Source organism: Muntiacus reevesi, chromosome 2 (assembly GCF_963930625.1).
Source record: "Muntiacus reevesi chromosome 2, mMunRee1.1, whole genome shotgun sequence".
Lineage (NCBI taxonomy): Eukaryota > Metazoa > Chordata > Mammalia > Artiodactyla > Cervidae > Muntiacus > Muntiacus reevesi.
This window is the reverse complement of record NC_089250.1, coordinates 103,864,764-103,887,219: the sequence shown is the minus strand read 5'-3', so window position 1 is coordinate 103,887,219 and position 22,456 is coordinate 103,864,764. Positions and strand designations below refer to the sequence as shown.

At 39.7% G+C, this 22,456-nt stretch overlaps 1 protein-coding gene across 2 annotated transcripts in view; it reads right to left on the bottom strand.

The window, feature by feature from the left end:
- Positions 1-22,456, bottom strand: part of MYPN (myopalladin) — an 88,811-nt gene that overhangs the window by 50,214 nt on the left and 16,141 nt on the right. For both annotated transcript variants that reach the window (XM_065922436.1, XM_065922434.1), the window contains 4 exons: positions 12,857-13,032; positions 9,046-9,097; positions 5,137-5,251; positions 3,847-3,918 (listed from right to left, as the gene is read on the bottom strand). In XM_065922436.1, the coding sequence (XP_065778508.1) occupies positions 3,847-3,918; positions 5,137-5,251; positions 9,046-9,097; positions 12,857-13,032 (415 nt within the window). The remainder of the gene's footprint in view (positions 1-3,846; positions 3,919-5,136; positions 5,252-9,045; positions 9,098-12,856; positions 13,033-22,456) is intronic.

The window sequence follows — 22,456 nt, the reverse complement described above, 5'->3', positions numbered from 1 at the left end:
TTTTGCACTTTGGGAGATGCTGGAAATGAATGCTGTAGTGCCTTAGGCTGGCGTTGGATCAGAGCAGTTTTTACTGATAAGAAACCCTTTTTGCTCCAGGATTGTCACAAGTGTCCAGTGCAACAATTGAGTCAGAGAAGTCTCTGGAATTGTCGGGTTGGGGAGAGGTGCCCATGTCATCTTCAGAAATCTAGAGCCAACCACCAACCCAGTTATTTCAGGGCTTCCTGCCTCTGCTATTATATAATGAAATGCCGTTCTTCAAATTTTCACTTCCCCTGCCCCCTTGCACTCTTCAAATTACTGCTGAAGCAGCTGGAGCCGGTGCTGCCGCAGCCTTGAAAGCCCGCCCGAGCAGCTGCTATTGGAGTCGGCGCAGAGATGGGAGTAAGATTCTAATTTGATCATCTACCTTCCTTCATGCTCAAGGAGTGTGAGCACTGTCTTCCCCCATAAACAGAGTGAAAGTGTTTTTGATACAGTGTAGAGGATGGAGGATAGTCTATCTCGTAAAGTATTTAAAAATATAGGTATCCTTCAGAAGAGCTTATTTATAAACCAGAAACAGACTCACAGACTTGGCGAATGAACTTTATGGTTACCAGGGGGAAAGAATGAGGGAAAGGGATAGTTAAGGAGTTTGGAATTGACATGTACATACTGCTGTGTTTAAAATGGGTAACCAACAAGGACCTACTGTATGGCACAGGGACCTCTCCTCATTGTCATGTGACAGCCTGGATGGGAGGGTGGTTTGGGGGAGAATGTGGCTGAGTCCCTTGGCTATACCCCTGAAACTATCACAGCATTGCTAATCAGCTATGAAAAGTGAAAGTGAAAGTCGCTCAGTCGTGTCCAACTCTTTGCCACCCTGTGGACTATATAGTCCATGGAATTCTCCAGGTCAGAATATTGGAGTGGGTAGCCTTTCCCTTCTCCAGGGGATCTTCCCAATCCAGGGATCAAACCCAGGTCTTCCACATTGCAGGCGAATTCTTTACCAACTGAGCCACAAGGGAAGCCCATACTATATTCAGCTATACTCCAATATAAAATAAAAAGGTTAAAAAAGAAAAGTTATCCTCTGTAAGTACAGCAGTGAACTAGCATATGGGACCCCACTCTTCTTTCAAATTCTACCACTGTTTTGCTGGGCAATCTTCCTCTTCATTTTAACCTTCTCTAAAAAGAAGATAATACCAGTACCTCCCCATCACCAAAGGAGGTAGAAGGGGTTAAATAAAACTTTGTCCTCGAATCGCTTGCCTTTCCCTTCTTCAGGGGACCTTCCCAACCCAGAGATTGAACCCAGGTCTCCTGAATTGCAGCCAGATGCTCTACTGGTTGAGCCAACAGGGAAGCCCCTTTAAAAAAATGGCTTCTTGCCACTATTGGCAGAGAAATGCTTTGTTGGGCAGTATAGAAAGTGAATCATAGGGATTGGAATGCCAGAAGTCCCTAAAGAAATAAATAGAACCAGGAAAAACCCAAGCAAACATATGCCAGTGATCGGTTATCACGGCTCACGCCACGTGGTTACCATCATCAGTGGCTCTGATTCAGAAGTTTTCTAATGACACTGGCAGTGACGATGACCTCAATTCTGCCCTCACTCATGGAAACTAACGTAAGCACACTGCTGCTGATGAGTCCCTCTGGAATCTGAGCCACAGGCTATGCTGAGCCCTACATCTGAACAACCCCGAACCCATTTATGGACACAAAAGCACACTTTCCGAGGGCTGGGAAAGCCTCAACAAAGTTTGAATCTCTTAGAGATTGCTTTCCCACCATGGAGCTAACATTTTTGGAGATTTATCTGATAAACAGCATACACTGATGACTAATTCACTTTCTCATTTTTATTTATCAAAGGCATATATATCATCTGCGAATCAGAGCATCTAATTAGAGGGAGGTAATCAGTCACCACACAAAAACAGCTAACTTGTGACTAACCAGTCTATGAAAATTAAATGTAAAGAATAGTTTTTAAAGTCTTATTAGGCTTTTGGGAATAGTAAAGATAGTTTTGGACCTGTTATAACCATTGTGGACTCCTATCTAGATATTAGAGATAGGCTTCAAGGTGCTTGGGAGAGACAGAAAAGTAAACCTTTTTATTATTGTGCTAAACGTTGTATCAGAGATATGTACCAGGTGATATCGATGCAGAGAAGACAGCACCCCCAAAGGATCTGAAAGTGTGGAGGGAGGTAAGGACACCTCTCTGCTGTCTGGTTGGAAAGATGGTGGTGAGGAGAAGAGTGGGAGGAGACTTCAGTTTGGGGCAGACGAAATTATTCTGTGATTTCGTTGCCTTTGAAGAATCAGCACTACCTGACAAAGGTGGTGTTGTGACAAATGGGCACGACAAAGTGTTCAGATTTCTCAGCATTTAAAGCCCTGTTTGAAGGCTAGGTGACTTAGCAGTGAACTAAGATAAATAGAGGTAGCTCTGTTAGCTATGTCACACACACACACACACGTCCACTTAAAACTCGTTATTAAAGTCTGGTAGTCACCAAATCAGAACATATTGCTTTCCTACTGCTAGTCTTTGAAAATAGCAAAACTTAAATTCTGAAAGCAGGTTACAGGAAACATCTGAAAAATCGAGATGCATCTTGTTTCACATAAGAATATTTGCCCACCTGATACGGTCATGGATAAACATGTCTCACTCAGACTCTGCTTAACTTTGGAAAACCATCTTGGATGAACTAATATGGTAGAACTTCCCTTAAAATTGATGTTTCTGTGGAAGTTGTGAATTTAGCTCCTCGTTTAGGATCAGTACATATTGGAAAAGACACCTTTTTTTTTTTTTTTGGACATTTTTCTCTAAACCATGATTTCTCAACCCCAGGATTAACTGGCATTTTGGGTTGGATAATTCTTTGTTGCAGAAGGCTGTCATCTTGTGTATTATAGAATGTTTAGCAGTAACTCTGGATGCCAACTCCTGTTGTGAAAATCAAAAAGTGTCTCCAGGCATTGTCAAATTCCTTTGAGGAGCAAAATTAACTCTGATGGAGTACCATTGCTCTAAAACATACTTCTGAGAGGATAAGATCTCTTTGGGTTTAAGTTTGGTATTCATATAAAGAACACATTATAAATCCAGGCATGAACTCCATCCATGTAGTCTTCAGATACCAAAACAAATTCGGTGTGACTCAGTTTTTCACCTTTGAATTTATTGTCCTGGGCAACATATAGACCAAGTATGCTATATAAGAGAAAGAACAGGCAGAATTGAGAGAACTTGTTTTCAGTCCTGATTCTACCCAGTTCTGTGACATTGGATACATTGTTTAATCTCTCTGCCTACCCTTATTTTATTTTTTTTTTTTTTGTAAAGAAAGTGCCTGAGTAAAATTTCCAGTTCTAAAGACAAATATTATGAAACTCAGAATTTGATGCCGCCACAATAGTTGACATATGGATTAGAAAAAGAAAGCTCTTTGTCCTTGAGTGACAAAGCCTACATTAAGCCTTCTGAGAGCATGTAACTGCATCTCCTTAAGCACCAAAGATATCCAGAGAAAACTGTGGAGTGCTTAGAAACATTATCACCTGACCCCTAGGTGTGGCTACTGTGTTTAAAGCGATAGGATGGCCATAGAGATCAGTGTGGCCAATGGGGATGGGGATGACCTTTCCCTTGTTACCCAAACTGCGACTTGAGGAGACTTGGTAACAGCTACCACAAAAACCCAAACCCTGTAGTGTATTTATAAGAGAACAAAATCCTGAGATAAAATCAGTGAATCTTGGATCCTGCAACTTTGGGTATTGTGGTGTGTTTAAAGCCTTGGCCGAAAAAAGTAACATTTTGATTACCTTTGTAAACACAGGAGCTGCAATGATAGGTTTTCCATCCAATCCTTGCAGATAGTTTGTAGGGCTCTGACACTGTTAGAAGGGAACCAACAATAGATTCATCATCACTAGAATTATCAGGTAGGTAGGTAGATAGATGATAGATACGTATAATAAGCTAAAGAATTTGGTGTATGAAATTAATCTAAAACCAAAGACTGACATTTTCTATGTCTATGATTCACAGACATCAAATTTTATGCTGAACTGATTGTATTACTATTTTTTCCTACATCACAATGGCTGTACATACGTGCCTCCCATCACCACCCCCTTACATACAGAGCTAAGTAATGAACCTTAACCCTTTGTAGAGGTTCCATAGACTCTTGACGCTTCACAGATCACAGTTTGAAAACTACTGGATTAGAACTAAAATGTGACCCCTCTGCATTACTAAATGGGTCAGATAAGTATGCTGAAGAAAATTAAAAAAAAATTTTTAAGGTTTTAGATCTTTATATACATCAATATTTATATTTAAATATACAACACATTACAAGTATGTTTATACTAATATGATTTCATATTTTGAAGTATATGCTGTTCAGTCACTAAGTTGTATCTGACTCTTTGTGACTCCATGGACTGCAGCACACCAGGCTTCCCTGTCCTTCACTATCTCCTGGAGTTTGCAAAGATATGCATATAGATATGCAAAGAAAATGTCTGAAACTATCTGATAGAAAGTATTAACAGGAGGTACCTCTGAAGAGTGGGCGCAGAGAAGTAGAATGTTGATTAAGTTTTTACTTAGTATACTTTTTGTATTTTTTAATGTTTTTACAATAAGCATGTACTACCATCATCATCATCATCAACCTGAAGGATGAGAGACTTTAAGATTTTCTGAAAGTTATTTTAATGGTTACTCTATGTAGAATTTTTTTTTTTTAATAGCTCCATGAACCGAGTTTCATGAGAGTCCTGGGCCAGTGGGAGAGCTGGCAGCTCATTGTATATGTAATCCATGCCCTTCATAAAGCTGGGAGAGCAGAGATTAATTTGTAGAGTTTCTTTTCCTATGAAATTTGCCTATGAAGTTACGCAATATGTTCCCAAAGCCAGGGGAACTACTGATATCATATACCGGCAGTACGAGGTGATTATCATGACTATAGAAATGTGTTGCCCAAGGTCATTATGAAGTTGCACCAGAGGGGAACACGATCGTGCCATACAAGAGGGTCATGGTCACAGTGCCTGCTTGTCATAGTTCATGACACTTGTGTTTCACTTAGACTCTTGTACCTGCTGGATGGTTGATACCCTGGGCTGGGCCACCACATGCTGGGTTTGGGATACTGCTGAAGGAATGGCTTCAGAAGTAGTGGGAGGCGACGACACCTCATTTGGCTTCTGGATTCTGAGAAATGATTAAAATACAGATTATAAAACAGGCCTATCATTCTTGTGAAATTCTTTCAGCAAAGCTTTCAGCACTGCTTACAAAACTTTTTGCTCAACAATATCGCACAAACGTTTATTGAGGGCTTCATTGCTGTACACTTTGTTAGGCAATGTAAACAGGAAGATGATAAGACGCCAGTTCTGTCCTTGAGTTCACTGCCGTTCACAGAGCTGGGGACTCAATTATATTCATAGCTGAGATTCAAGACAAGTGCTATAACAGTGCATGTGCAACAAATTTTTTGAGATTTGCTTTGTTGTTGCCCTCTGTGTTTTTCTTCCCCATCCCACTCCAAGGAGGAGGCCAGGCTTTGTAAATTTTTGCTTCTGGGATTTTGATGTGGCAAACAGCAGAAATAGCCCAAGACAATGAGCTCTTTATGTTTACACAAATTAAATTAAAGAGATTGTTTGAAGGGCAGGGGAGCCAGAAAGTATTCTTGAGAAGTCTGCAGAGGGGAGATTATTTCAGTTTTGTTGTGGGAAAGAGAGAGGTCTGGGTATCTTGCCAGAGAACATAACAAGAGAGAGAACCTGAGTCCAGAGAGAATGGCAATCCTTTGATTTAAGGCTCCCAGTCTTGCTAAACATATCAGTCCCTAGCATGTCAGGAAGAAACAAAGTGCTGGACTTGAAGGGACCTTGAGATCTGGGACATGGGCCTCTCACCCTAACCTGTGGGGGTAGATGACCGATGTCAGGATAGGCTCCTCTTTCTTCTGTATGGCACCTCTCTTTGCCTTAGCTTCCACATGTATAAAATGAGGAAATAATAATTCTTACCTCATAGGGTTTTTTTGAGGGTAAAATACGGTAATTCACGTAAGAGGCTTAGTGTGTGTGTTAGTTGCTCAGGCGTGTCCAACACTTTGCGACCCCATGGACGGTACAGCCTGCCAGGCTACTCTGTCTATGGGATTTCCCAGGCAAGAACACTGGAGTGGGTTGCTGTTCCCTTCTCCATGGTATCTTCCTGACCCAGGGATTGAACTTGGGTCTCCTGCATTGCAGGCAGATTCTTTACCGTCTGAGTCACCAGAGAGGATGCTTAGAGCAATGTTTAATACCACACTGTATATCTATATCTACGTCTGTGTCTATATCTGTCTATATCTCAGGAATCTTTGCTCAACTTTGGAGGCAAAAGTAAAAGTGAAAGTGCAAGTCTCTCAGTTGTGTCCGACTCTTTGTGACCCTATAGGCTGTACAGTCCACGGAATTCTCCAGGCCAGAATATTGGAGTGGGTAGCCTTTCCCTTCTCCAGGGGATCTTCCCAACCCAGGGATCAAATCCAGGTCTCCCACATTACAGGTGGATTCTTTACCATCTGAGCCACAAGGGAAGCCTTGGAGGCAAAAGGGACACCCAATAATGACTGAATATTTTCCCAGAGCCAGATAGAGTGGGGTCTCAGAAGCAGAATCATTTGATGATGTAGAGGCTATTGGTATTCCTGAAGCATCCATTTTCTTCTTCTACAATAACAGAATCCCTGATTTCTTTCCATGGCTACTGCAAAAAAAGATTGCATTTCCCAACCCTCCTTGACGCTAACTGTGGCCACATGACTACTTTCTGGTCATGGGATATGAAGGATAGTGCTGTATGTAATTTAAGAGAGATGACCTTAAAAGGGGGGTTGGATATGTCCTTTATTCCTTTCAATCTTGGACTGAGAAGATGAGGCTGCATCTTGGAAAGAGGCAGAAAGCTGGAAGCAGACTGGAGTCCAGTGCAAGGTGGAGCTGTTTTACCAGTCAAGTTCATATTTTTTATGTAAAGGAGAAAAATATTTGTCTTCTTTAAGTTACTGTTATTTGGAGTCTCTATTTATACCCAACTGGAGCTAAATCCTAACTACTACAAGTAGATTTAAAGAAAATGAACAAAGGAGATATTTCTTATTTAAGTTTGCATGTCAAATTCATACCCATTAGGCTTGCAGGCCATGTTATGAGAGCCTTGAAGAAGCAGTGATATGCAGTGGAGAAGGAGCTTATTATGTGACTTGACTGGGTTTTATAGGATAAATAAGAGTTTTCCAGGCAGAAGTAATAGGGCATTCTTACCAAAGTGAACAGGATGAAACGGCAGCTGTGTAGAGAGCCCGAGGTGGGAGAATGGTTGAGGAGGGGCAGGAAAGCCTGACTGATACTCTAGTGAACAAAGTTTTCTATGCCCATGTTGAGATTTTTTTTAAATGTTTTTGTTTGTTTTGTTTGATTTTTATTTTATTTTCCAATAGACAATAATTTTTTAAGTCAAGAAAATGATAAGATCAAGAATGATCTTTTAACTGGTTATAGTCTGGAAACTATAAAAGAGAAAAAGATTGGAGCACCTATAAGGAGGTGATTGGCATAAACGGACAGGAATGAAGAAAGAACTGAACTGAAGCCATGAGAATGACAAAGAAGAAGGTTAAAGGGAGAAATCATTTACTCTGGTTATGAGTTTTCATATGTGAACAAAAGCTAAAAGCAGTTTGCCATTCCAAAGTAGACATGTGTGTGTTAGTCTCTTAGTCGTGTCCGACTCTGCGACCCCGTGGACTGTAGCCCACCATGCTCCTCTGTCCATGGAATTCTCCATGCAAGAGTACTGGAGTGGATAGACATTTCCTTCTCCAGAGGATCTTCCCGACCCAGGGACTGAACCTGGATATCCTACATTGCAGGCAGATTCTCTAGCATCTGAGTCACCAGGGGAGCCTAAAATAGGCATACTCCCCCCTCGCCAAAATTTGAAGAATAAGTCATGATTTCTACCCTTAAGGAGCTTGCCCTCTGTGGAAGAGGATAGAATATGCAAATTCAGTTAACAACTCCTTACTCTTTCAGACATTGCCTATGTTTCAGAAAGTCTCAAGAGATGGCTGTTGTGTCTGTTTCTAGTTCCTATGCTTTCTGTCCACAATTTCCTCTGCCTGAAACACCCTTTCCTCCCTTGTTTGGGAATCTCCACCTACTGTTCTTTTAAGACCCAGCTTAGGGTCACTAGCTCTGTGACACCTCTCCTGATCTCCTTCCCTCCCCAAACAATAAGGGATCTTTTGTGCCAAATCCTTAAACCCTGCACATGATTCTGTCATAGTCTATTATACTTTATTACTGTCTATATACATGGTGTACATCTTTTGCTATATTTGCTATACGTTTATTTCTCTTTACTAGACTGTGAGCTTCTTGAAGGCAGGAAGCATCCGATTTTTCTTTTTTTTCTTTTTTAGTTAATTTTATTGAAGGGTAATTGCTTTACACCGATTTTTCTTAGCACCCAGTGCATCTAGTGAAGCACTAGATACAGTGCATACAGTGCTACTCTATAGGTATAGAGTAGGTGCTGAGCCAACGGTTGTGGAAAGTAATGTAACTTTGTTCAGTACCCAATACTTTAGCAAAAAGGTTATGACTTGCCCAGATAACTTATACGTATATTTTTGGTTCACCAGATTGTGTGTTATTTTGAGTACTATTCTTTAGTCAGAAAACATGAATGTTTTTGAGTTATTTGTTTTTACTCTTTAGATATAAGTATGATGATGTTTTATAGGTGATACTTCATTTTTAAAATATTGGGAACACTAATCTTTTAAGCAACAACAAGCAAAGAAATAGCTTTTTACCCAAAGTCACGCAATTTTTTTTTCTGATGTCATACCCTGGAGCCCCACTCTTCAAGTTCTACTAAACAATTAGCAGCTTTCTCAGGACCTGAGGATGCTAAATAAGATAGAAAATTGGAATTACCGATTCATTTCGTCCTTGTTAGGGTCCCCTTCTGAGTCTGAAGAAGAAACCCCTGGAAAAATAAAAACAAGTCATGTAATTGTAAAGATAATTTCTTAAACTGGCTCCTAGGCATTTGAAGATTTATAGAAATTTAGACCTAGAAATAAGCTCAGTGATTCCTTGAACTAACACCCATTTTACAGATAAGAAACTATACCCTAAGTATGGGAATGCAAACTAGTACAGCCACTATGGAAAACAGTGTGGAGATTTCTTAAAAAACTGGAAATAGAACTGCCATATGACCCAGCAATACCACTTCTGGGCATACACACTGAGGAATCCAGATCTGAAAGAGACACGTGCACCCCAATGTTCATCGCAGCACTGTTTATAATAGCCAGGACATGGAAGCAACCCAGATGCCCATCAGCAGATGAATGGATAAGGAAGCTGTGGTACATATACACCATGGAATATTACTCAGCCGTTAAAAAGAATTCATTTGAATCAGTTCTAATGAGATGGATGAAACTGGAGCCCATTATACAGAGTGAAGTAAGCCAGAAAGATAAAGACCAATGCAGTATACTAACACATATATACGGAATTTAGATAGATGGTGGCGATAACCCTATATGCAAAACAGAAAAAGAGACACAGAAGTACAGAACAGACTTTTGAACTCTGGGGGAGAACGTGAGGGTGGGATGTTTTGAAAGAACAGCATGTATATTATCTATGGTGAAACAGACCACCAGCCCAGGTGGGATGCATGAGTCAAGTGCTCGGGCCTGGTGCACTGGGAGGACCCTGAGGAGTCGGGTGGAGAGGGAGGTGGGAGGGGGGATCGGGATGGGGAATACGTGTAACTATATGGCTGATTCATGTCAATGTATGACAAAACCCACTGAAATGTTGTGAAGTGATTGGCCTCCAACTAATAAAATAATATTAAAAAAAAAAAAAAAGAAACTATACCCTAAGTAGTTGAAGTGCTTGCTCAGGTCACATGCCTAGTTAGTGACAGAATTCAAATTAACTGGTCCAGGGATTTTCCTGGCAGTCTAGTGGTTACGACGCTGTGATTCCATTGCAATGGGCACCAGTTCGATCCCTGGTCAGGGAACTAAGATCCCACATGCCACGAGGCATGGCCAAAAAATAAAAGAAAAAAAATTAACTGGCCCAAATTCTGTGGGTTCTTTTATATAAAACACCTGCTGACACCTTTAGACTAACAGAGCAGTGTTTGCAGACATTCTGTATTGTCCATAAATCCTCTTGCTCTTGGCCTACACAGATTAAATAAAAGAAGGGATTACATTAGATTCCAAACATTGTAGGTGTAGGTGGATGCCCTTCCGTTCAGTACTAATATTAACAAGTCACTCTTCATCTTGGGAGGTGGGAGTGTTTGAAGCTCTGCTGCCAAAAATTTTTCAAAATCAGCAATCCAATCTCAGCACTGTTAGCAGAGCTTTGATCCCTGATTTGCTGCTTAAGATAGTGAAGTCCAGGAAGATATCACAAAACTAAATCCGGAGCTATTTATGTACTCCAAAAATTTGAGGATGAAAAAATGTAACATCTATTTATTTATTGTTAGTATCATTATTCATATATCTATCATATATCTATCCAATAAAAGTTTATTAAGTAACCACTATGTACCTGGTACTACTACATAAGGTATTAGAGATATAAAGAAGATTGAGACAGTTCTAATCTTTATATCATAAGAATACAATATTTAAGTGCTAAAATCAAGGCATGCATAAGGTATTATAGATGATAAAAGTACTGAATGGCTCCCAGGAAAAACTCAGAAGATGAGAGGAAACAGGATCAAAAACTTAGGTCGATATGTAAGGTACATAAATTGATTCCTCCCTAAAGTTAGTCATATAAGTTTGGTACTGATATAAGCTCCTTTTCAAGGCTCGGAGATGGTCTTCCTGCTTCTACACTTGACTCCTTTTTGTATCTTTTCAGCTGGGAGCCAGAGTGACCCTGTTAAAAACTAAGTCAGATCATGTTACAACTCTGCCTGGAATCCTTCAGAGACTCCTATCTCAGAGGAAAAGCCAGGTCCTTGCAGTGACCCATGAGGACCTACCTGATCTTCTCACTGCCTCCTCCCACCTCCACCCCATGTTGAACTTCTGACCTGTTCATCTCTGCACCTAAGACATGCACACGCCCTCTTCTGAGCCACTACGCTTGTTGATTTCACTCCCTAGAGTATTCTTCCTTTGAATTTCTTTGTGACTCACTCCCTCACTTCCTTCAGCTCTTCATTTATATGTCGTATGGTAAGTTAGGTCTTGTACAGCAATCTGTACACACACACATGCAAACACACATGCACGTGTGCACTCACATACTTCCTGTCCCTTCCACTTTCTGTCATAGCGCTCATATATACTGTAAGATAACAGAAAACATAAATTTTTCTCTCTGCCCCTCATTCCTGGCACAGAGCTCCTAAAACTCTTATAATCCCCTAAGTGATGAGCACTCAAGAGCATCTCTTGCTCTAATATTTGTCTTTAACCCTGCCTCTGACGCAGGGCTTCTAAAACTCGAATAAATTCCTAAGTGATGAGAGCACTGGGAGCATCTTTTGTTCTAATGAGGTGACTTTGGGTGGCTTCTGGATGGGGGCTGGTCACCCAGAAGACCAAGCCATGATTGTATGCGTGTGCTAAGCTGTGTTATGTCCACCTCTCTGTGATCCTGTGGCCTGTAGCCCACCAGGTTCCTCTGTCCATGGAATTCTCCAGGCAAGAATACTGGAGTGGGTTGCCATGCCCGCTTCCAGGGCATCTTTCCAACCCAGGGATTGGATCCATGTCTCTCTTATCTTCTGCACTGGCAGACGGGCTCTTTACGACTGGCACCACCTGGGAAGCCCTAAGGGGATTAGAAGCTTGGAATTTTCAGTCCTACCACCTCGTACTCCAGAGAAGGGAGGAGGGCAGGAAATGGAGTTAAGAGTCGATCATGCCTGTGTGAGAACACCTCCATAAAATCCCAGCAGTGTGAGGTTTGGAGAACTTCTAGGTTGATGAACACTGGGAGGACTACACACGGCAGCTTCACGGTGACAGGGCCCCCGTGCTCAGGGCCCTCCCACACCTCTCCTTGTGTATCACTTCACCTGGCTGTTCATGTGCATCCTTTATCACACCCCATAGTAAACTGGCAAACATAAGTAAGTGTTTCCCTGAGTTCTGTGAGCAACTCTAACAGTTAATTGAACCTGAAAAGGGGCTTGTGAGAACGTCCGATTTGTAGCCGAGTCAGACAGATGCTGTGGGTCATCTGGGCACCTGCTACTTGCATTGGCATCTGAAGGGGGGTAGGAGCAGTCTTGTGGGATCTAACTTGTTAGATCTGACCCTATCTCCAGGTAGAGGGGTCAGAACTGAGTTAAACTGTAGGAAACCAAATTGGTGCCATGAAAAATTGTTTGTTGGCATGAGAACCATCTCCCTTATCTCACACACACACACACACACACACACACACACACACCTGAATTGGTGATTAGAACTATTTCATGTATCTCACATAAGTATATATTTTGTTTATCTCATTTATAGTCTCTCCCATGACTGTGTTATTGCCACCTGTCCAGGAACCTGGGCATTTTTGTCTATTTGTCTCACTGCTGTTTTCCTCACTGAAGAGTGTGTGGTAGAGCAAGCCCTCAATAAATATTTATTATGAAAAAATATATATTTATTATGTATTTATTTAACTTATTTATTATAACTATATATCTTATTAGTAAGTATCGTGCTCCAAGAGTATTTTGCTTTACCTTCTATGTAAATCTCAGCAGAAGTTGAATCTGTCCCATAGATGTTAGAAGCAAAGCAGGAATAACGTCCAGTGTCCTCTTCAAAGGCTTCAGCAATGGTCAGTGAATGCAGATTTCCTGCCTGGATGATGTGAATGTCTGGGGAATTTTCAAGCTCCTTGCCTTCACAGTACCACCTGCAAGGAAGAATATTGGCATGATTGAAATGTGAGAAGTAATAACATAAATGGCTCCAGATGTTCCCAAAGAAGAAAATTGTGGCAAACTTAGAGTCAAAACATTAAATGATCCATTATTATGGTATAATTTGGTTGTAACAATGAGAAGAGCCGGCAGGATTCAAGTCACAGTGACACTATATTCAGGAAATTAGAAAGCAGTTCCTATTAAGAATGATACAACTGAAAGAAGATGAAGAATGATACAACTGAAAGAAGGTGAAGAGATTTCAAACACTGCCAACCACGGAGAGCAGGGTCTTTGATGTGGAACTCGACCTACAGATTCTATAGTATGCATTCAGTAAGTGCTACTGTAGCTTATTTGGAAGGAATCTAAGGGATATTAAAGGTTTGTGAAGTTAGAGTTGAACATTCATTCCCTACTACAAAATTTCATCATACATAGCTAAATGAAAGTTATTTTGTTTGGTTACTTGAATCATCAGATAAGGGGGATAGCTGATATTTTCCTAGGAGTGACCCAACTCTGGCAAATAACCTAAGTTAAACATATTTCTATATGTTATGGTATTTTATTTTTATGTATATTCTTGAGGTTAGAAATTTTTATTATGAAAGTTTTTCACCAGAAGTTTACACTAAGTGATGCATAAAATAATGTCTAAAATATGAAGGTACGTAATAAGAGGAAAGGACATTAAAAATCACATGGAACTAGGGGTTTCACTGGTGACTCAGTGATAATGAATCCGCCAGCCAATACAGGAGACAGAGGTTCCATCCCTGGTCCAGGAAGATCCCACATGCCATGGGTTGACTAAAGTCTGGGTGCCACAACTACTGAGCCTGTGTTCTAGAACCCAGGAGCCCCAGCTATTTTGAGCCCATGAGCCACAACTGCTGAAGTCTGAATGCTCTAGAGCCGGTGCTCCACAGCAAGAGAAGCCACCAAAACGAGTAGCCTCCGCTTGCCACAACTAGAGAAAAGCCTGCTTAGCAATGAAGATCCAACACAGTCAAATAATAAATAAATTACATGGAAATATCATTGTTCATGATATCGATTGGCAAAAACCTGAAAGTTTAACCACTCCCCATACACTGCTAGTAGAATGCAAAATGGTATAACCCCTATGAAAATACGGCAGTGTCTACCAAAATTACAGATTACATTTATCCTTTGACTCAACAGTCCCACTTGTGGAATCTATCATACAGTTACAGTTATTGTTTAGTCACAAAGTCATGTCCAACTCTTTCGTGATCCCATGGGCTGTAGCCTGGCAGGCTCCTCTGTCCATGGGATTTCCCGGGCAAGAATACTGAAGTGGGTTTCCATTTCCTTCTCCAGGGCCTCTTCCTGACCCAGGGATCGAACCTGTGTCTTCTGTATTGGCAGGCGGATTCTTCACCACTGAGCCACCAAGAAAGCTTACAGATACACTTGCATACATACAAAATGACAAATGTGTAGGTTACTGATTTAAATAGCATAAGGTTGGAAACGACCCAAGTGTCTATCACTAGGGGACTGATGAAATAAACTCTGGAACAGCCTCGTAATAGAGCACTATGCAGCTCTAGAAAGAGAATGGGAAAGATCACTATGTACTCATGTGGAAAGAACCTGAAGATATATAGTTAAGAATTTAACAGTAAGGTATGAAATAGCACATGGAGAGGGTTAGCTTTTGTATAAGAATTGTGGGTTGCTATGCATTGAATTTGGAGAAGGAAATGGCAACCCATTCCAATATTCTTGCCTGGAGAATCCCATGGAGGGAGGAGGCTGGTAGGCTACAGTCCATGGGGTTGCAAAGAGTCGGACACGACTGAGCGACTCACTCACTCACTTCACTCATGCGTTGAATTATTCCCCCACTGAAAGATATGTTGAAGTCCTAACCCCCCCAGTACTTGGGAATATGACCTTATTTGGAAATAAGGTCTTTGCAGATAAAAATCAAGTTATGATGAAATTATTAGCATGGCCCTAATCCAATATGTGGGGTTGCAAAGAGTTGGACACGACTGAGCAACTGAACTGAACTGAATCCAATAGGAATGGATTTCTTTAAGAAGAGAGCAACTTCAAGTGAGGACAATGACATGCAGGGAGAATGACATGATAACACAGGCAGAAACTGGAGTGATGCAGCTGCAAGTCAAGGAATGCCAAGGAACGCCACCACCAGAAGCTAGAAAAGACAAGGAAGGAGTCCACTTGGAATCTCAGATGGAGCATGACCCGGCTGACACTTTGATTCCGGACTCGTAGCCTCTAGAGCTGTGTGACAGTACATTTCTGCTGTGAAAGCCATCCAGTTTGTGGTGCTCTGTTACAGTAGCACAGGGATGCCAACCCAGGGGGCAAAAAATAAGATAGAGCCATGTTGTTTGCATATACATAAAGAAAACTGAAAGAATAAAGTGAAAATCAAAGTGGCTTCCTATTGGGTGAGGGGAAACAAGATGAATGAAGACAAACATGAGATGTCTCAGTGTACCCCTTTTATAATTATTTTCATATTTAAGTAATAATTATTAATCAGCATCATCATAAGAAGTAATTGGGGAGGAGGCATTGCCATTATTCAATGGCAAGAATGAAGGAGTCCTTGCAGTTGCTAACCTTTCTTGTAGTTTCAGATCTAACCATTCAGTGCTTGAAACTTTCCCTCTCACCATTTGTAAAGTAAGATTCTAAAGCACGTTTAAGAAAACTCACCTATTCCAAGACTTCCCAAGAGATAAGCTTGCTTTCCTCTGCTGTTCCATAAACACATCATATTCACCTCTACATTCAAGCCTCTGTTCACGTTTTTCTCTTTCTGAGATTCTCTTCCTCACCTTTCAGTTACTGCAAATATAACTCATCCATTAGTTTGGCTCAGATATCACCTCCTACGCAAAGCACCTTTTACCATCAATTCTCAGTGATTGTTACCCTACCTTTTTTGTTGTTGTTGTTACTTTACTTTTTTAAAAAACCTATATTATGTCATGCAAGTCTTGATTATACACTGTCTTTGATTATTCTCAATTTGGGAGAATTTGTCTCACCAGTTTCACTAAATTTTAAGTTCCTTTGTACTTAAGAGATGGTATCTGACAAGCCTGTACAGTTTTCTATACATTCTCTCCTTTGGCAATTGTCTCATCCGTTAGTTTCAATTAACACTTCTACTTGGGGTAACATTCAAACCTTCCTCTTAACTTTTACTTTGGATCTCCTTTCCCATCATTCTCCCTTCACTATGTTGCAACCACACTGGTCGTTTTCCTATTCTCTGAACACATTAAGCTACTCTCTATATTAGGATTTTTGTACTTCCTAAAATCCTTACCCCCCAGTCTGTATAAAAACAGGCCCTTCTCATCAGTCAGGCCTCAGTTCAAATGTCGCCTCCTCTTCCTAATGTAGCTTCTTTATCCTCAGATGCCATCACATTATTCTTCTATGTTATCCTCACAGCACTTATTATTATTTGAACTGATCTTACATGCTTGCTTATTTTGTTATTGTTTGCTTCTCCTACTATGCTGTAAAGTCCATTAGAGGATCTTATCAGTCTTAAGAATATAATCCCACACCTATGACAACATCTTGGTACACAGTAGTAGGTATGCAGAAAATAGATGTTGGATTTGTTGAAAGAACAAATGATGGAAATAATTGATCAGTAATATTTTGTGAGTACTTTGTTATTTGCTTTCATCAAATCCTATGCCAGTGTTTGCTCTGTGGGGCAGTAGAGATGCATGCAGCTGCTGAAATGGGTCCCTAAGTCTCCCAGAGCATCAACCTCAGCAAGACCCCATGGAACTTGTAGGAGCACACCTTCAGAGTGTGTGTTGTACAACTACTCTATTTGTAGTTGTAAATACAAATAGTGAGCATCCAGACAAACATTTCCACTGGAAATGACCCTAACATGAGAATAAAGGAGATTTTTAAAGGGATTAAAAAAAACCACAAGGACCAAAGGAATGGGGCGGGAGACAACAGCAGACCTGAGGCCTCAATCACTTTTGAAAGGTGGAAAGCAGAATGAGAAGCCAGGAGAGTTGGAAAATCTGAATACCAGGTGCCTACTTGGGGATGTCATTGAGAAAAAGGCAATTTGTGCAGTAGAACCTCAGAAAGTTACAGGAGTTGGAGATGCAAATTTGGTGGAAATACTAAGAATAGGGGAGGAGATACAGAGCTTAAAATAGGGTCACTGATTTCAGGCTTAAAAAATGAGTATTTATATTCCCACAGCAAGTCACATCCTTTCTTCTGAGCAGTTAAGAGATGCCCTAGGATGAAGGCTGAGTTGTTGGCTGCATGAGCAGCTGCTCCGTATTAGAGCAAGAGGAAAAGGGACTTCAGGAGGAGTTTCTCCAGGCAAAAAACAAATGGGCTTGGTGGCTTAACTGCATGGAACAGAGTATTTATTAATAGGATATGTTTTACAAAGGTATTGGAGAACTGAGACAAATTGTGACAAGACCATAGAGCCAAGCATGTAAAAACAACACAGTCATCAACTCCAGGTGAAAAAAGTTGTACAGGCAAGGAAACAGTCACTTTTCCCTACTGGATTTGGCAGAAAATAACACTTACATAGTAACAAGAAGTTACACATTAAAATTTTTGAAAACAACAGTGTGATATGAGGCAATGAAGGAAGGAACAACGGAAGTTCTGGTTTGGTGAAGGGGTGCTAAACCACCATCTTCTGGAACAGGAAGTCAAGACAAAATAGCATTAGCATACCAAGCAATTGTGGTTTATAAGCATATTGTAGCAGTTCTTTTCACTTTCTATGAAGACAAAACTATTTTCATATAATGCTAAGATATTATTTGCCTTTTCACTGACTGTGTTAATATTTACACGGATGGTGCAAAAGCCACAATGGGTAAAATTGTTGGTGCTTTAGCAGCATAAAGCTGATGAGTGGTCACTGTGTTTTCCATTGTCACACTTGCAGTTTAAAAAAAAAAATCCAGGTTCACTTAAAAATGTCATTGATGAAGCAGTGAAAGTTATCTCAACCGTGAGTCCACATCTTTTTAGCATTCTGAGTGGTGAAATGGGAGGTAGCACAAAGCATTTCTACTGAATATAGAAGAGCACTTGTGTGGTTTTTAAAGTTGAACTAGGTACCTAATGTATGAAACAATATCTTGAAAGAATAGCTGACAAATTATGGTTATTCAGATTTGGGTATTTGGCAGACATTTTCTCAAGAAATGAAGGAGGTAAGCCTGTTCTTTCAACCAAAAATAATTGATAACATTTGTTGCCAAGGAAAAAACTGGAACTTTTAAGGAAAAATTAGAGTTTTGGAAAGCTTGTATCTCCCATAGTGAGTTTAGTTCAGTTCAGTTGCTCAGTCGTGTCCGACTCTTTGCGACCCCATGAACCACAGCACGCCAGGGCTTCCCAATACTCAAAGAGATTTTTGGTGAAATCAGTGATGATATTAACAAATATGATTTAAAAATATTCTATAATAAAATGTGTCAAAATTTGGAAGACTTTGTTTTCCAAATGACTGATGCGTGATGTTATCCATTAGAAGTTCAAGACAGACAAAGGGTTTTAATATAGCAGGGTACAAAAGTTCACTGGTATGGTTTCAGATTTCATACTGCAACTAACCTTTTAGAAACTACTCCTAGCTGAATTTTCATGTAATATCAAGTTAGAATAGCCACATTATCTGATAAGTCTATTAAATATCCCTCCTGTTTCTAACAACATACCTGTACAATGCCATATTTTAAAAATTAACTTCAACCCAAACATATCACAACAAACCAAATGCAGAAGCACATATGAGAATCCAACTGTTCTCTATTAAGCCTGACTTTAAAAGAGATTTGTAAAAAACATAAAACAATGCCACTCTTGTAACTCAAAATTTGAGGGGAAATAGTTATTTTTTTATAAAATTATTTATGTGAGCATGTTTATCATAGTTTTTTCTTATTCATTTCAAAATAACAGTTTAAAATATTTCTCAATTTTAACTTATGATAATTATGGATATAATTCACATAGATAAAACCTCTTTTGGGGGTCAATAACTTTTCAGATCTTAAAGGGGTCCTGAGAACAAAAAGTTTGAGAACCACTGGCATATTGTTTAGAAATTCAGAGATGAGTAAATAGGAAACTGCCAAAAGAGTTGAAAGTGGTCTTTTTAAAAAAAATATTATTTGACTTTTTAAGCAATGTACCTTTATTCATTTGATAAGGCAAATATGAATAACTATTTCAAAACAAATATACAAATACCTTCCCTTATATAAACGTTACAAGGTTGTGTTGTTTCTTTAGATAAAGTTTCTCTTCTTTACCAAAATGAGAGTGGAAACATCTATGAGCAATTGGACAGCCTGAAGGTGATAAGTGGAGTGATTCAAATGCCCAAACTCTCCGTCAGAAGCATTTTTGTCTTTACTCAGATGCCCAGGATGGCTTCAGCCAGCCCCAAAGTACAGCCAGTAACCGTCGTCACTCCTACTTTAACACCATGACCCACTCAGAAATAATGCACTGGTCAGGCTACCTCTGAAAAACATATTAAAATTTACCCAGCTACACTGAAGATTTCTGAGGGTCAGGAGGAAACATGCTCTCCTCCAACGTCTATCCATGTTAGGGAATGTTTTCATATAAGTACCCTGCCCAGCTGCATGTTTTTAGAACTCCAAATCTTCATGGCACTTACAGGGTGCCAGGCATGATTCATGGCTCAGCAGAATTGAGTTAGTGATCTGGGGAAATGGGACAAGTCCAAATGATAAAGAAGGATTCATCTTTAATGCACCAAGGACAGCTTGCCAGACCTGGTCATTTGGGTAGCTAACAAGCCTGGAAATGAAGACACTACAGAGACACATTTTTCAGATTTATCTGGCCTTTTGAGCTGCAGATCACCATTAGGCTCTTAGGGTACTGTTTTGACTAAAATGTGGCATGGCTAAATATCATGACTCATTGTTTTAGCACATTAGCAACTCCTAAACATAATTTGAATGTGTTTTTCTGACTCACCAGCAATAATGCTCTTTAAAAGAATGATTACTCAGACTCTTCCTTTAACCCTGCCCTAGTCTTTCCAGTGTCCCTGTCCCACCTCTTATTACTCCCTCTTCTAATACCCTGTTTGTTTACCTCACAGAACCTACTTATCACTTATAATTATAAGCTTGCTTATCAGTTTATTTGTTTAATATCTCTCCCCCGTACTGGACAATAAACCCCACAGGGCAGAGATTATCACACATGTTTGATTTGCGCTTGTTTATCTGGTTCCTTGCACAGGGTATGACACATCAGAGCTGTTCCCAATAACGTTTGTTGTATAGATGTTAAATGAATGAATTCAAATTAGGATTATTATAGCCTTAAGTCTATTTTATTTTCATTTTCCAAGAAGGCTTGGGGACTAGATGCCTGATCTATTTTTATCTATTTATTTATGGCTGTGCTGGGTCTTCACTGAGGATGCCTGATCTCTTAAGTAAAGAGTGTAAGGCCTGAAACAACTAAATGGTAGTTTACTTTTTGGGTTGGCCAAAAAGTTCATTCAGGTTTTTCCATAAGATGTTATGGAAAAACTGGAATCAATTTTTTGGCCAACCCAATTCTTAATGACATCTTCACTCTCTCCATACATCACTTCATATAGAAAGTGCAACTGGAGTACATTGGACAGTAAAATAATAGTAGACACTTTTTACCAGGACTCAAAATTATGTCAGATTTTGTAAAACAATTAAATGTTTTGTATGTCCTGTTTGACCACTACCAAGGTAACAAACTTAAGTCTTCATGTCCATTGGCTATATTTCACACAAGGGAGTATGGAGGTACAAGTTGGGAAGGTATGCCTATGCTTTAAATTTATTAACATTTATTGAGTTCTTCGAGGTGGAAAATTCTTGGTAAACTAGGCACAAGCTATAAAAACCAAAACCATGAAGGAAGCTTTGATACTAAAGTTAAAAATATCTAATTATCAAATGACACAGTAAATAAAAAGACATATCAAACCAAGAGAGAATATTTTCGTAACATATAATGTCATATAGTTGGTCTCCTAATCATATTTTTAAAATTCTTACAGATAAATAAGAAAATAACAAACTGATAGAAAAAGTGAGTGATAGATGTAAACAGGCCCTTCATAGAAAATGAACCCTAAATGGTCAATAAACATATTTTTGAAATTTTCAACCTCATTAGTAACTGTGGAAATGAAAATTTAAATCACAACAAAAAACCTTCACTCTCATCAGATACCATACCCATCAGATCTGCAAAATTAAAAGGTCTCATAAATCCATGTTTGCAATGATGTAGAACAACCAGAACTCTTATATAATATTGGTGGGAATGTAAATTGAAACAATTCCTTTGGAAAATAATTTGGTATAATTGTAAAGTGAAGTTGTATACACTCTGCCAGCAGTTCCATACCTAAACATACTCATGCACCAGGAGAATATACTAGACCATTTATAATAACACCGTTCATATTAGGGAAAAAGCTGATAACCACCCACATGTACATTAATAATATAATTCTCTAGCCTTACAGTAAAATACTGTATAGTAATGAAAGTGAATGAACTAGAGTTACACGTAACATTATGGGTATACTTTTTAGAAAAAAAATTAAAGTAGCAGAATAATACATACATTATGATTCTACTCACCTAAACATGTTATGACATGTAAAATTTACTATTTTTTAAAAACTTGATTATGCATGCATGCGTGCTAAGTCACTTCAGTTGTGTCTGACTCTGCGACCCTATGGACCCTGTCAGGCTCCTCTGTCCGTGGGATTCTCCAGGCAGGAATACTGGAGTGGGTTGTCATGGTCTCCTCCAGGGGGTCTTTCCAACCCGAGGACTGAACTTGCATCTCTTAGTTCTCCTGCATTGGTGGATGGGTCTTTACCACTGGTGCTACCTGGGAACCCAAAACTTTATTATGGGAACTTAAGAAGTTCCACAAAGTAGAAAGACCATATAATGAATCCCTACATACGTATTACTTAGCTTCAACAAATTATCAACAAATAGCAAATGTGTTTTTTATATATTCTACTTTGTCCCACCTTGACTTATTTTAATGTAAATATAGGATTTTCTGTCCCTGATGCTGGGAAGGATTGAGGGCAGAAGAAGAGGGCATCAGAAGATGAGATGGCTGGATGGCATCACCAATGCCATGGATGTGAACTTGGGCAAACTTCAGGAGATGATGAGAGACAGGAAGGCCTGGCGTGCTGCAGTCCTTGGGGATGCAAAGAGTTGGACATGACTGAGTGACTGAACAATGACAACACCATAGGATTTTCTGCCATTCCACCAGTAAATACTTCTGTTCCAGTATTGCTCAGGAACA